Raw genomic sequence first — 15,007 nt, 5'->3', positions numbered from 1 at the left:
ATGCCTTGACCTGGATAGCCCAGGCTTGCCTGATCTTGTCAGATCTAGTAAATTAAGCAGGGTCAGCCCTAGCTAGCATTTGGATGGGAGACCACCCAGCAATACCAGGGCCCTGATGCAGAGGCAGGCAATGGCAAACCACTACTCTTTGTCTCTTGCTTTGAAAACCCTATGGGTTTCCCATAAGTTCTCCTGTAGCTTGACAGCAAACAAAAAACCCAAACCTTATGGGTTCTATTAATATCCCTTTTTCTGTTAGAAAGAAATTTGTTTCTTAAAACTTAAATTGCACAATTTCAGCCTAAAAGGGAAGGGAATTCTTGAAAACTGGCCTACCAGTTACTAAGAAATAGGCTGAGTTTCTGTTTCCCTTCCTGTTTGCAGGCATCTAAGTTTGGGTTTGGCCAGAGGCACGGACCTTTCAGCAAGAATCAATGGTGTCTTGGACATTAGTTTATAGCCCACAGTTTGCAGCATGTGACCTCGACTGAGTCAGTCCAGTGGATTCAGGATCAGTATTTAATTATAACACATGGTAGACTTTAGTATATAGGGTTGTCAGCTACAGCCTGGATGGGGGGGAGGGACAGGTGCACCAGCTTTGGGCTGGCATGCAATGCCGCTTTGAGTTTCAAACAGAAGTGACATTATCGTGCCAGGGCAGCAGCCTAGGGCTCATCCCAAACTCTAACCTAAAGTATCCCCCCCTCATCCAGAACAATGACATTGCTTACGGTTTGGTACTGGAAGTGACGTTGTATGCTAGTGCAACACTGGTGCACTCCCCATTTTCTCCTGCTGGACTGTGATGCATTGCAGGGACTGGGGAAAGTGCCTGGGAATCCTATTACTGTATCCTTTTGTATAATGCCTTGTATTTTTTTGTGTGTGTGTCTATTTAAATTGTATTTTTAAAGCTGCTTTCCACTGTGGGAAAAAGTGTGACTTAAAAAATAAAGTCTAAATGAATAATTGCATAGTGTATGCCATTTGGGCAGGGTCAGAAGGCATGGGGGCTGTTTTGCATTGCCATCCTAAATAGAGTCACAGCCCTCTAAGCCCCTTGACAGCTGATTACTGAAATGGTCCCATCGCTACTATTTTTCTAGAGGGCTGACTTTCTCTTGATGACTGTATCCTTTGGAATATAATCCACTCCCATGTTTGAGTAAAGAACTGAGGGACAGTTTGTCAAATTGTACTGAGTCACCACAGTGATGTGCAGTGGCTAGAACCCTGAATTAGCATCTGCAAGAACCAGGTTCAAATCCCCATTCGGCTGTAGGAGCTTACAGGGTGACCTTGGGCCAGTCACACACTCTCAGCCTAACCTCCCTCACAGATAAAATGCAAGGATAAAATGGAGGAGAGGAGAATTATGTATGCCTCTTTGGGTCTTAAAGCTGCAGTACTGCAGTCCTAATGAGTACCCAGCTTGCTGGGGGGAAAGTGTAGATGACTGGGGAAGGCAATGGCAAACCACCCCATAAAAAGTCTGCTGTGAAAACGTTGTGAAAGCAACGTCACCCCAGAGGCGGAAACGACTGGTGCTTGCACAGGGGACCTTTCCTTTTTTTCCCTTTGGATCCCAGGTGAGGAGAAAGGAGGGAGTATAAATGAAAAAAATAAGTAAATAAATAAATAAATGAATGAATAATAAATAACAACTGCACTGTCTTAGCTGAGCTGATTGAAATTAGAGCATCTTTGGTGGGCCATTTTTCTTTTGGGGGAACCTAACCAAGACTATTTCTTCCTTGGAAGGGAATCAGTTCCCACATCCTAAACCATTCTGCTTATGTATTTGTCAATACAAATACAAAGGCATCATAAGTCTCAACAGCACTCTGTCTTCCAAAAGGATCAAAACACTTTCGCATTAACGTCTCACTGCCCAAGGAGCTGGGAAGGGCTTAGCAGCACCTCCGTCAATAGAGCAGCATTTGGAATAGCAGGTCCCCATCCCTTGGCTGCCACCTGCTGGAATGAGTTACTGATTGCCACTCTAATGTGCTGCTCTAACGTGAGGTTGCTCTTGCACATTTTAGGGCATTGGAACAAAGCTATGCTAAACATTTTTGCAACTCCTGTCTGCTGATTAAAAGATCATTGTAGAATTTTTGTAGCCCACAAATCACTGTCATGGGATCAATTTGCCTTTTCAGAAGGGAATGTGGTATATCCCCCCCCCCGCCCCCTGAATGATATCATATCTGAATTCAGGTAGGAAATCATATTTGAATAATTTCCCACATCAAAAACTCCCTGGTGTTTATAGGATAAAACTCTGAGCCTAGCTAGCATGCTTCTCACTTAAAGTTATCAAAATTAAGAATGAACTACATATAGTAATTATGTGAGTCTCCCAGCCCCTCCACTGAGCTCTAAGGAGAGAATCTGCAGCCATGGGAGAGGGATTCCCCCGTGCAAGTATTGTGGGTCTTAACTTGCAAACACATAAAGCTGCTGTATACTGAATCAAACCATTGGTCTTTCAAGGCCAGTGTTGTCTCTTCTGACTAACTGCAGCTTTCCAGGATCTATCTTAGGTAGGGCAGTGGTCTTTTGCATCCCTTATTACTTGGTCTTTTAAACTTGAGATGCCTTGAATTGAATCTGGGACTTTCTACATGCTGAGCACATGCTCTACCACTGAGCCACAGTGTGTCTCAAGATTCCCACAGAATGGCAATTATCCATTAGCCTAAATATAAGAGAAGGATTTGAGAATCTGTTGACCCCTTAGCTTTCCCTAACAGGACATAACAAAAAATGAGAAAGAAACTGTGAACCAAGTTCTCTTTAATAATTCTGGGCTTCTGTTTTAATACAGATGATCAAGGACGTAGCTGGCAATATATTTAATGGCTATCAGGGTTTCTTCACAAGTTGGCTTTATCTGAGATTCAGGAAGAGCAAAGCCATATCGCCCTGTGTCACGAAGCTCGAAGGTGAAGGAATACTTGATGCCTTGGTCATAAGCCCAGTCATCAGATCCTCCAGCTGCCGGATCTACAAGGATGAAAGAGGACAGAAATCCTTGGAAAACTAGAGCATAGGCAAATGAAGCATAACATCAAGCGTTTATTATATTTTCACCACATCACTGCCACTGGGACTGCTGATGTCTCCTTCTTAAATGGTTAGGAGAATTTTACCCTTGGGATTCTAATTGGGTGCAGATGTGTAGTAAAACCCAACTAACCACTTGGCATGATGTTACAGGTGATAATTGTGGTGATCAAATGGTTATATGCACTGCATGGTAAATTATCATTTGGGAAAAATGTTGTGTTCACCTTTCCTCAGTTCAGGAAGGTGAGGACTTAACTAACTACACACTAAGTTCCCAGGTATGTAGGCATGCAATTCAGGCTAGGACTGTGGCCTGCAGAAAGAAGGGGCCTATGACTCCCCACATATCATTTTCTGACCAAAAAAAGGAGGAGGCCCTTGACTGTGCTATTTGCCCCACTGGGAGCCCTCAAGAGGACAAATAGCACCCACAGGACTGTTTCAGATCATGAAAGTGGCAAGGTCCCTAGTAGAGACCTTGCAACTTCTGTCTGGTTGAAAGCCCTCATGGAGGACCTGGACACATCCCAAGGACTTTGTAACCAGTGTCTAGGCCCTGAGATCAAAACTAGTATGACTGAGCAAGTCAGCGCATTGCTTATCTATTGCACAACTTGGTACATTTGCAAAGAGTGGCGATTTCAGCAATGAGTGAATGATAGGGAAAGTAAAGGTAACTTCTCTCTCTGGGGAAACTTTGGATTATGATATGCACTTGTTTAGCATATTTGATGCTCAATACTGGCATAGCAGTGCAGTAGAGATGGAGTGGGGGAATGAGAGGGGCTGTCAGAAGAATGCAACATTCACAAGCAAAAAAATTGATTTTAGCACAAGAAATCCAGCCTGTTGTTGTTTAGTGCTAAAGCACTGATTCAGGAATGTTGGAATCTGCAGTACAGAGGGTACACTACAGATGTAAACCCAATTATGTTGAATTACAGTTATGTCTGAGCTTTATGGTAATACTTACATATAGTTGTGGCTCCTGGACCGTATGTGTATTTTGTGCCGTGCACAGTAGCTAGTTCTTTAACAGTAGCTTTAGCAAGGGTAGTCTACAGGGAGAAAGTAGGTAAGGTCAGATATGCAGCAGTTTTACTCACAGAACCCAATCCAGCTAGCTATTTGTTGTGTATGCTCAAGGGTGTTGTTTGATCTACAAGAAATGTGCCTTTTTTGGTACATCAAAAGTTTTGGGCCCCTTTAACTTCAGAGTAATTCTACTAATGTCAGTGGAGGTACCAGGAGGAAGATGATAATGTAAACTGGCCTGTTTGCAAATCTCATATTCACATGCAGGACCCAGATCTACATGTTTTCTGGGGTGGGGTGGGGGCAAAACTGAAAAATGGCACCCCCTTATGGGCCATTCTATCTTATGGTCCCATCGAATACAATAGACTCAATACCCAATTTGGCGCCTCCCCCCTCTCAGCGCCTGGGGCAAGCACCCCCCTCTGCCCCCCCTAGATTCGTTCCTGTTCACATGATGTAGATGCCAACTGATGTCTACCTTGCATTTAGGTAGCACAGAAGACAAACATCTGTATCTATGTTAACAAATAACTGTACCCCATGATGATAATTTAAGGCAGCCTGTCTTGTGCAATTGTGCACATACCCATATGCACACACCCTCATATAGTTGGGCAAAAAAAATAAATAAATTTCCAATAGTAATGGAAACCTATTTTCACAGATCAGAGTCAGCTACCAAACTTCTAGCTTAGCTCTAAAGCTTTGCATACTCCCTAAGATTTCTAATCCTAGTATTTATTTATTTATTTACCTTAAATTTCTATCCCATCCTCTCCGCAAGCGGACTCAGGGCGGCTAACAGTCAGCTCAGACATTTACACTTTCCATTTAAAAACCAATAAAATACAATTACAATTAAAACATTCTAAAGCATTCTATAGTGCTGTCTTCAATATAGGCAGGTTCTTTTTCCTGATGGTGATCATATAATAATCATAGCTCTTTAGAGATGTTTCTAATCCTAGGAGAAAGGGGATATAAAAGGGGCCCTGCCTACAGACATTTTGTGGGTGGGAAAAGGAATGGTGCAATAGAAATCCTGCAAGTGGCAATCTCCAGAAAAAAAGATGTAAGGCTGAATTATTTACAAGGGCCCCTAGAACTGAATTACTGTTATGCTGATTGTAGGGAAGCCAGCCCCCAGAAAGGACCTGGGGATGCCTTGGAATTACAACTATCTCCAGACTGCAGAGGCTGGAAAAAATGGATGCTTTGGAGGTCGGACTCAATGGCATCATACCCCACAAAGGCCCCTGGCTCCATCCTCAAATCCCCAGGAGTTTCCCAGTCTGGATCTAGCAACCCTACCACCCTATCCTTCGCTAGTGGCCAGGCAATCCTAGCTGATTGTTTTCATCTATTGTTGGTTGTAATGTTTATGGTTTTATCTGTATCCCTGGAAACTGCCTTAAGTGCCTGTCCAAAAAGTGACACATAAATACTTTCAACAAACACACAAGCAAATAATGTTTTAACTAACAGAGAGCCAGTTTGGTGTTAAGTGCGCGGTTAAGTGCGTGGACTCTTATCTGGGAGAACTGGGTTTGATTCCCCACTCCTCCACTTGCACCTGCTGGAATGACCTTGGATCAGCCATAGCTCTCATAGAAGTTGTCCTTGAAAAGGCAGCATCTATGAGAGCTCTCTCATCCCCACCTACCTCACAGGTATAAAAACCGTTTAAAAACCAATAAAATACAATTACAATTAAAACATTCTAATACATTCTATAGTGCTGTCTTCAATATAGGCAGGTTCTTTTTCCTGATGGTGATCATATAATAATCATAGCTCTGTTATGTGTGTTATGTGTGTTATGTGTGTGTGTGTGTGTGGGGGGGGGAGAGGTAAAGGAGATTGTAACTGCTCTGAGACCAAAGCATGGGATATAAATCCAGTATCTTCTAAAAGGCTATGAGAATACAGAGAACACAGCCATTCTGAACCTTCTCAGCAGAATTCTATTTGAGCATAATGGAACCAGGGTTTCCTGTAACTTGGGGCTATGTGTTTAGGGAGATGCCATTCTGGGAATAATGATTTTAGAGGATTATGATGTAGGCCACGGACTGGCAGCCCTTTTGGTCTGTGTATTGAAAAATGTCCGTGTATCCAAGAAGATGTTGGTGTCCAGGCAAACAGAAGGTGAAGGAGAGTCAGTTGAGATGTACATTGATGTGAAGTGAGGTAGGGCTTCAGGTGGCAAATTTTGGTAGACAACAACCTCCTCCACCCTCCTATCCAATCAGGCGCTGGAGAGTCTTACATTCTTCTTCCAGTTCTCCAAATGCCTTTAATGTCACCACAGCAGCACCTGCCCAACAGGGTTTCCTGAAGTTTTGTGATCTCAAAAGTTTGGAAAATCCCATTGGGCATCTGCAGCATGCTGTGCTGTCTGTGGACTTATGTGGAAAAAGGAGAGAACTTAATGTTGCCAGGTCCCCTTGTTGCTTCAGCAGAGGAATTGGGGGGGGGGGGGGGGAATTCCAGGACATCCCTTAGTCTATGATGTAACTTCTGGGTGATGACCTGGGGACTGGCAATCCTAAGAGAAGGAGGGTTCTTGGGCATCAGTTGAGAAGCAGGCAGGTGGCAGAATGAGGGTGGTGAGCTGTGAAGGGGCTGGGAGCAGATGTGAGAAGTGGGGGGCAGAGAGAGATGGTGATAAGAAAGTACTCTTTCTGAAGTGCCACAGTTCTATGTATATTCATTGACTGCTGCATTTTTTAAAAATCATTCTGCTGAAGCTCAGATGTACAGATAGTAAAGGACTGAAACTCACATGCTCCTACCATCCTTAATCAAAGTCTGAGGTTTGCACTTATAGGATAGTATAGCAAGGCACATGTCTTTTGACAGTTGAGAGATTATGGGAAGCAGCTTCTGCATGCTTGCTCAATTCACGTTTATCTTAACAGGGCTGCTTCTGCTTAAAATAAGTCTTATATTTGGGGCTGCTTGAACAAAGCTATTAAAGCTGGGCTTGCCATAAATTGCTTGCAACTTGATGGCACATACATACATATACACAGGTTTTGATGATGGAGGTAAATTAAGCTTTTCAAGTCCAGTATCGATATCTGAAAACTTCATTGATCCCAATTGATCCCACTGATATACTTACTGGAACCAGTAATCAGATCATGGGATCTCTCCTCCATCTGTGGATCCCTAAAAGCTGTACTATATGAATTTTTCATGCCACCTTCATAATTTCATTTTGCTAATCTTCTGAAGTTTACTTTACAGCTGATTCCCATAGTATACACCAAGGGTGACCAAACTGCAGCTTGGGAGTCACATGTGGCTCTTTCACACATATTGTGTGGCTCTCAAAGCCACCATCACCCCATCTGCCGACTTAGAGCAGGCATTTGTCTCTTTAAATCTTCTCCAGCAGGTGGCTTGGAGAATGCATTTAAACTCAGGGTTTTTTTCTACCTCTCCCTACCCCCTCTCCCTCCCTCCCTCCCTCCCTCCCTCCCTCCCTCCCTCCCTCCCTCCCTCCCTTCCTTCCTTCCTTCCTTCCTTCCTTCCTTCCTTCCTTCCTTCCTTCCTTCCTTCCTTCCTTCCTTCCTTCCTTCCTTCCTTCCTTCCTTCCTTCCTTCCCATTTATTTTATGTGGCTCTTACATTAAGCAAGTTTGGCCACCCCTGGTATATACTCATTAGGTATACCAGTGTGAATATCAGGGACGTTAGAGTTACCTTGCTAGACTATTTTCATCTTGTCCAGTACTGTCTTGGCCATCAAGGCAGCTGGAGGATTATCATGCAGAGAAGAACATTCCTAAGGGGTGTCTTTGGCATCTGATAAGATATACTGCTTCTGTTCATGGAAGTTCTATTCTACATATTGGGCTTCCTGGACAATAGTGGCCAGAAGAAACACACAGTGATCACAGATCCTGGATCTTCATCTATCTAAAAGCTAAATTGCATGTGCACATTCCGTTTGGTTCAGAGCTATATGCGTAAGAGAAAAGGAATGCATTCAACTCCTGCTTGGTTTCACTAATCAAAACTAGGCTCTGCTTGATGTTGTTAGCATTTCAAAGGGGGAAAGGTGGGCTTTTGAAACATACTTTTCCTCCTTTAAAATGCTAACAACAATGCAGGGAAATTAGTTTGGATTACTGAAACCAAAAAGGGGCTGAATGTATGTGCCGTTTTCCTTTTACAGACAGATGGGGATTTGTGGGCTTTGTCACACTTGTTTTGGCCTTAATAAACCTTTCAACACACAGCAGATATCTGTTACAACACTAATTTCTTTAAGCCATATTTTACCATATTTTTGAGTACTGTTCCTAAGCAAAACCCATAAAAATATGGCAGTTTTAATTGCAATATATATTCCTAGACAAGATGGGTAGAAATCAGGGCTTTGTTTGAGCAGGAGCGCACAGGAATGCAGTTCTGGCTGGCTTGGTGTCAGGGGGTGTGGTTTAATATGCAAATAAGTCCCTGCTGGGCCTTTTCTACAAAAAAACCTGTGTGACCCAATGGTGATGTCAGAGGGTGTGGCCTAATATGCAAATTAGTTCCTGATAGGCTTTTTCTACAAAAAAAGGCCTGTTGAAAGTAAACAAAACTTCCTTAATATAAGAACTGTTGAAAAAGAAATCTGGATATTAACAAAGCTAAAAACAACTAAACCTGAACAAAATTGTTTATGTAGCCAGAACAAATAGGTCAGGATTTTTTTTTTTTAGTTCTAGAAGTGATTTCACCAGGAACTTCCTGAGCTCTGAGTTTATATAGAGAACTCTGGCAGTTTATTGTCAGACTTCTGACATTTTCAAACAGGGTATTCACCATACTACCAGTTTCCAAGTTTTTTTTTTAAAGAACATATAAGGGCTGAACAGGTTGGACTTGTTTTTGCTAGTGGGAATATAAGATGATCTAATCAACAACCCAGGCCAAAGTATGAGCAAATTCAAAATACAGCCTGAAATGTTTCTTTAAAAAAAGAGATTAAATATACACAGCCTTTTACTGGCTCAGTATAAATATGAAGAGAAAGCTGGGAAGAAGTCTGGTTGTAGAGACAAAAAGCAGTTGGTCCCAACCAAAGGGAATTATTCTAATATTGCAGGAAGAGAAGTTGCTTTAGCTGTTATAATTTAAAAAACACACAATAGTTGGAGATCATACATTGTGTGTATGTGCATGCACACACGTGAATACAACCATCAGGGGTGCAATAAAATAAATTAAGTGGAAGGAGTTGTAAAACCTTGGCAAGGTACTTTTTGTAAAAGATACATTGCTTCCAAGAAATTACCCAGAGACTATTGTGTAACAGCTGTGAGAATTATAGAGTAGACCCAATTTCTCCTGCCTAGGGGGTGCCATTATCTTTGTTATTCAAACCATAAAAGAAAATGCTTGATAGGAACATAGTTCCTTCCAGGAGAAATATGCATGAAAGATTTTTTTTTTAAAGAAGGATTTGTTAGATGTGTGAATGTTTACTGGAAGGACACAGACATGATTCATGGTTCCTTTGAGAGAATTTGAAGATACTAGAACATACATTGGGTTTTTTTCCCATCTTCATTCTGGCAACTAGGGCAGATTTAGTGGAATTTAGATTAGGTTGAGAATATGGATGGCTCATTCAGAGGATTGTTGAGAGCATTATAGCTACTGCTGGTGAGCATTGCTTTTCTTTCTTTTTGCTGTCAAGTTGCAACTTGATTTTTCAAGGCAAGAGATGTTCAGAAGTGGTTTGCCATTGCCTACCTCTGCATAGTAATCCTTGACTACCTTAGTGGTCTCCCATCCAGGGTCCACCCTGCTTAGCTTCCAAGAGCTGATGAGACTGGGCTACCTTAGGATACCCAAGTCAGGTTGAGCATCACTAGGGAAAGGGCTTTTTCATACCCTTACTAGCAGGTGTCAAGAGGTGGTGATGGAAGTGCTGGGCTGTTCTCACGGTGCTACTCAAACACTAAGCTACAGACTGGATAGCAGCATTCAACTCTGCCAAGGGCACAGTTGCCTGTTCCTGTGCTGGATGTCATATTCACTCATAAGGACAACCGCAGCATTATCTCCTGGTACCTTCCTGTGATCCTGTCAAATATCTCTGCCCTTCAGTGGTGTTCAGTATTGGCAGCACTAGTCTTACAATTGAACCACCACTGCAGCATAAGCATATGATAAGCAACTTAATGTACGATAAGAAAGGTTATACCAATCTAAAAAGATGCCAAGGCTGTTAACAAATGAAGACAAGAAAGCCAGAAAAGGCAAGAAAGAAAGTTCAAAAACAGGAAGTCCTACCCAAATGAAGTGAACAAAACGGAGCACTGGTTCAGGCTAAACAAATGCAAGATGAGGATAAGGAGACTGTGTTACTAACAACATGGGAATGTGTGGAGCATATTACTAAAAACTTGATGACAAACAGTAAGAACTGCTTGAAATACATTTGAAGTAGGAAACCAGCTCTAAGGAGGCAGTGGGGCCCATGGACAGCAAACCAATGATAGGATTGCTCCAGAAAGATAGGGAGATTGAATTTTTTCCATCAGTTTACACTGCAAAAAATATGGGGTGGTTATCCTTACTGTTGCCATTTTTAAGGACAGGATGACGGAAGAACTGAGTCACACGGGTGGAGAAGTTCTAGGGTTAAATTTAAAACATAAATCTGATGACATACATCTGAAGATTCTTAAGGCACTAAACTACATTTTTTTTGCTCTTAGAAAAATATGCAACATGCCGCTAGAATTGGTTTCTCTTCTTGAGGACTGGAAGGTAGCAACTATAATGCCATCTTTAAATAAGAATCCAAAGGAAATCCTGGAAATTACAGGCCTAATGTTCCAGGCAAATTGGTGGCAACTGTTATTAAGAACAGAATTTTTAAGCTCAAAGAGAAACAAGCACTGCGGATGAGTTCTGAACGTACAGCAACTGACAAGGCAAGAGATTTTTGGTTCTGTGGTGGGCAGATCAATAAAAATGTTCACTCAGTGTGTGGCAATCATGAAGAAACAACTTCTGTGCTAGGGATTATTAGGAAAAAAGATTGAAAACAAAACGGCCATGCTACAGATTTATGATGTAACTGTCTTTGGAATAGTGTATCCAGTTCTCTGAATATTTTTTTTTAAAAAATATTATAGCACTGGAAAAGGTGGAGAAAGGACAGCCAAAATGATGAGTTGTCTGGAACGCCTTCCTTAGAAGGAAATGCTAAAGAGCTTGGTGCTTTCTGCTTTTAAAAAAGATGGCTGGGGGGCATGATAGAGTTTCATAGAATTATCAATGAGATGGAGAAGGTAGATACAGAGAACTTCTCCCAGAATTCTAGAAATTGCAAGCATCCTAAGGAGCTGATGGCTAGTAGATTCAGAACAGACAAAAGGAAGTACTTCATTTAAAAAAAAGGGGAATGAATGATAGAATCTAATACCTGAGGATGCAGTGTTATCCACTAGTTAGCTTTGAAAGGTAGGGTTGCCTGGAGATCAGTTGTAATTCCAGGAGATCTCCAGATCCCATGTGGAGGCTGGCAATTCTAAAGGGGATTTGACAAATTCACAGAGAGGTCATTTATTGACTAAACAGCATCTCTGTGTTCAGAATACCTTTGAAAACCAGTGCTGGGGCACAACGACAAGGGGAGGCTTTGGCTTCCATGCTGTGCTGATAAACCTCTTGGGGGCATTTGGTTGTACACTGTGTGAAACAGGATGCTGGACTAAAGGCTCAATTGTCTGATCTAGCATGGCAGCTTTTATGTTCTGATGAATACATCCTCAAGATTTGAACCATAATCAATGGAGGCTCGTGTAGTCTTCTTTTTAAAAAATCCTCCCAGAGAGGACATCCCGTACCCTTAGAGGCATCTGATTCTGACAACTGCTTCTCCAGATACGCAAAGAATTATTCAGTCCAGAAAGATGTTAACAGCCATGTTTGACCACATATTTTATCACATGGAAAAAAGATAAAATGATATCCTATAAGTTGTTTAGTGTCAGTATAATAATAGCCATCTAAGATTGGACTTTGATCAATCTTCCTCTTCCTCTTGCTGCCCTCCTTTCCTGTTCCAGTCTGTTTTTGAAATGATATTGCAGTGAAACAGATTGCTCAGCTTTGTGAATCTTGATTTCAGATATGTGTCCATTCATCTTTTGACATTCAGGGCACAAGGGCACTGGGTTGAGCTGCTGGGCAGTAGTTCGTAGAGTTGTGCTACTGGGCTGGTCACTATTAGGTTGGCACAGGGCTGTGCTGCTTAGCAGTGCATTCAATTCATTCAATTGAATTCAACCAGTGCATTCAATTCACTGTTTCTGTGCTACAGTCCTTGCAGAAAGCACCCCCCCCCCAGGCTTGCAATTCAAAGAGATTCTTCGATTTGAACTAATTGCAAATTAGTTCTGTGTATAGCATTGGCACTGCCACAGTGGTATTTGTTCTGCTGGGCACTTAGCACTGTTATGCTCCTTGCAAATAAGTATCCTCACCCCAGTTGATTTTCTACTGCAGAGATTCTCTGTGAGAATCTGACATGCCTGTGTTTGCAAGTTTTCCCCATCATAGGAGACAATGGAAAAGGGGGGGGGTAGCCACTTTGGGACCCCACAGAATGGGAACTCCTGATCCAATCTTTTTGGAACTCAGGAGTTCCATTGGGAAGAGACTCCTACAGCTACACTGTAAATTTGGTGCCTCTCTCTCAAACCCCATTCTCCCCAGTGACAGTTTTCCCACCATGGGGAAAGTGACACCTTTCCCCCTGCCATAGGAAAGTATGGGGAATGGGGGCACCCTCTTTGGGTGCCCCTAGAACTGGACCCCCTGGTCCAATCTTTTTGGAAATTAGCGTTTCTGTGGAGGACAGACTCCTGCAGCTGCCATGCAAATTTGGTGCCACTCCCGCAAACCGCCTCTGCTCCAGCCCCTCTCGATTATACCCTATTTTGCTATTGACTTCAGTGGCCCATAGGATATGATGGAGCCAAGTAGCTGCCAAATTTCAGCGGCTATATGGGGCTGCTGAATTCGCCAACTGAATCAGATCAGAGAATCTGATTCAGCTGCTTAAGGCCTGAATACAGCTGAATCAGCTGTTTTTTTGGGTTGTATTAAGTTCAGCCGAACCAAATGCGCACTCCTAATAACATTGAGCCGCCCTGAGCCACTTGGTGGGAAGGGCAGGATATAAATCATAAATAAACTAAACTAAATAAACTATACCATTCCACACACCCTGAATGCACTTAGAAGGGTTTAATTCTGCTCAACATGACCCTGTAAGTCCCATATTGTTTAACAGGACTTACAGTACCATCCTAAGCACAATTGTATGTGTGAAGTGCTGTCGTCACAGCCAATTTATGGTAACCCCAGAAAGGGATTCTCAAAGCAGGTGAGAAGCAGAGGTGGTTTACCTTTGCTTTCCTCTGCAGAGTCTTCTTTAGTGGTCTCCCTTTCAAGTTCTGACCCTGCTTAGCTTCTGAGATCAGGTTACACCATACAATTCCACATCCTCTGAAAGGACTTAGAAGGGTGTAATTCTGCTCAGCATGACACTGTGATAGGATTTACAGTACCATCCTAAGCAGAATAACATTTTACAATTCATACTCTGCATCAAATTAATAAATAAAAACCTTATGAGACCCATGCGTTAGTGAAGCCAATGGCAAGATTCTGATTGATTGACATAGGTCAGGAATGTGTTAACTTTTTATTATTCCTATTTTGAAGTAAGTAAGTTGGGCTAATTAAACCTTTAACTGTCTGGCTTTCTACTGATCAATATTAAAAGACATCATCTTCAACCAGGGCCAGGACCTTTTTGGTCCTGGCTGTCACCTAATGGAACTCTCTGCCAAATAACATGCATGCCATGCAGTTCTGCAGGGCTAGCAAGGCAAAGATGGGAGGGCTTCTAGTGTGCTGGCCTCACTGATGGACCTCCTGATGGCACCTGGTTTTTTAGCCACTGTGTGACACGGACTGGAGGAGGCATTGGCCTGATCCAACATGGCTTCTGTTATGTTCTTATGTTCCACCAGGCTTTTGGTTGAGGACAGCGATGAGGACCATCTTATCTGGCACTCCCTTCCTCCCCTCCATCCTGCTTCCCTCCCATGAGACAGTGATACAGTTTGGAACTTTGAAGTTTCAGTGCCATCTGAGAATGTTTAATTATTTTTATTTATTTGCTGGAGTTGTTTTTTTTTTTAAATCAATGTATGGATTTTTTTTTTTTTTTACTATTAACCGTTCTGAGCTCTGTGTACTCAGAGAAGGGCAGTTTATAAATCTGAATTATAAATTAATGTAAATTTATAGATACTTGCAAAACCTCAATGGAGGTACTTTTAAAGCTCCTGAAAGAAGAGATATATCCCCAAGTGCTAAATAAATGACAGTTTTACAATGTCTACTAGAAAAACCAATGTCTGCTTTTACAAACCAAAAGGAAAACCCACTCTATGGTAAGATTTAAAAAGGTCTATGCATGACAACCATAACATACAAACAATCCCCAGGCTTAGAAGCAATATATTCAGCCACATCATGACACAATCCAAAAAGGTGTGTAAAAGAATACACCAGGCATAGATGCTATCTTAAGGACTGTAAAACAACTTTTATACACCCCCAAAGGGCACTAGGCTTGTGTTCTCTGATATCATGTCACGTGACAAACCACTTTTGAAACTGTGTGGAATTTCAATAGCAGTTTTAGATATGACATTAGGAACTGGTGTTCAGGGAACAAAAACAAAATGAAAAATACTACTCACCCTACCCAAGTCCTTGAGTGAGCCTAAAGTAGCTTTCTGGATCCCTGCCTGTATTTTGCTTTTGATTTAGACCAAATGACAATGTGTGAAGTTAGAAAC

At 42.1% G+C, this 15,007-nt stretch overlaps 2 protein-coding genes across 3 annotated transcripts in view; both read right to left on the bottom strand.

The window, feature by feature from the left end:
* The window catches only part of GYG1 (glycogenin 1), a 571,889-nt gene that overhangs the window by 120,315 nt on the left and 436,567 nt on the right, over nt 1–15,007 (bottom strand). The window lies entirely within an intron of this gene.
* The window catches only part of CPB1 (carboxypeptidase B1), a 40,881-nt gene continuing 28,659 nt past the window's right edge, over nt 2,786–15,007 (bottom strand). Inside the window, exons 10-11 of the mRNA XM_060242320.1 lie at nt 4,049–4,133; nt 2,786–3,012 (exon numbers count right to left, since the gene is read on the bottom strand). Of these exons, the coding sequence (XP_060098303.1) occupies nt 2,825–3,012; nt 4,049–4,133 (273 nt within the window). The 3' untranslated portion in view covers nt 2,786–2,824. The remainder of the gene's footprint in view (nt 3,013–4,048; nt 4,134–15,007) is intronic.

The sequence above is a fragment of the Heteronotia binoei genome, chromosome 6, assembly GCF_032191835.1.
Source record: "Heteronotia binoei isolate CCM8104 ecotype False Entrance Well chromosome 6, APGP_CSIRO_Hbin_v1, whole genome shotgun sequence".
Classification (NCBI taxonomy): Eukaryota; Metazoa; Chordata; class Lepidosauria; order Squamata; family Gekkonidae; genus Heteronotia; species Heteronotia binoei.
Note: the sequence above shows the minus strand (reverse complement) of the source record. Positions and strands in the feature narration are given on the sequence as shown.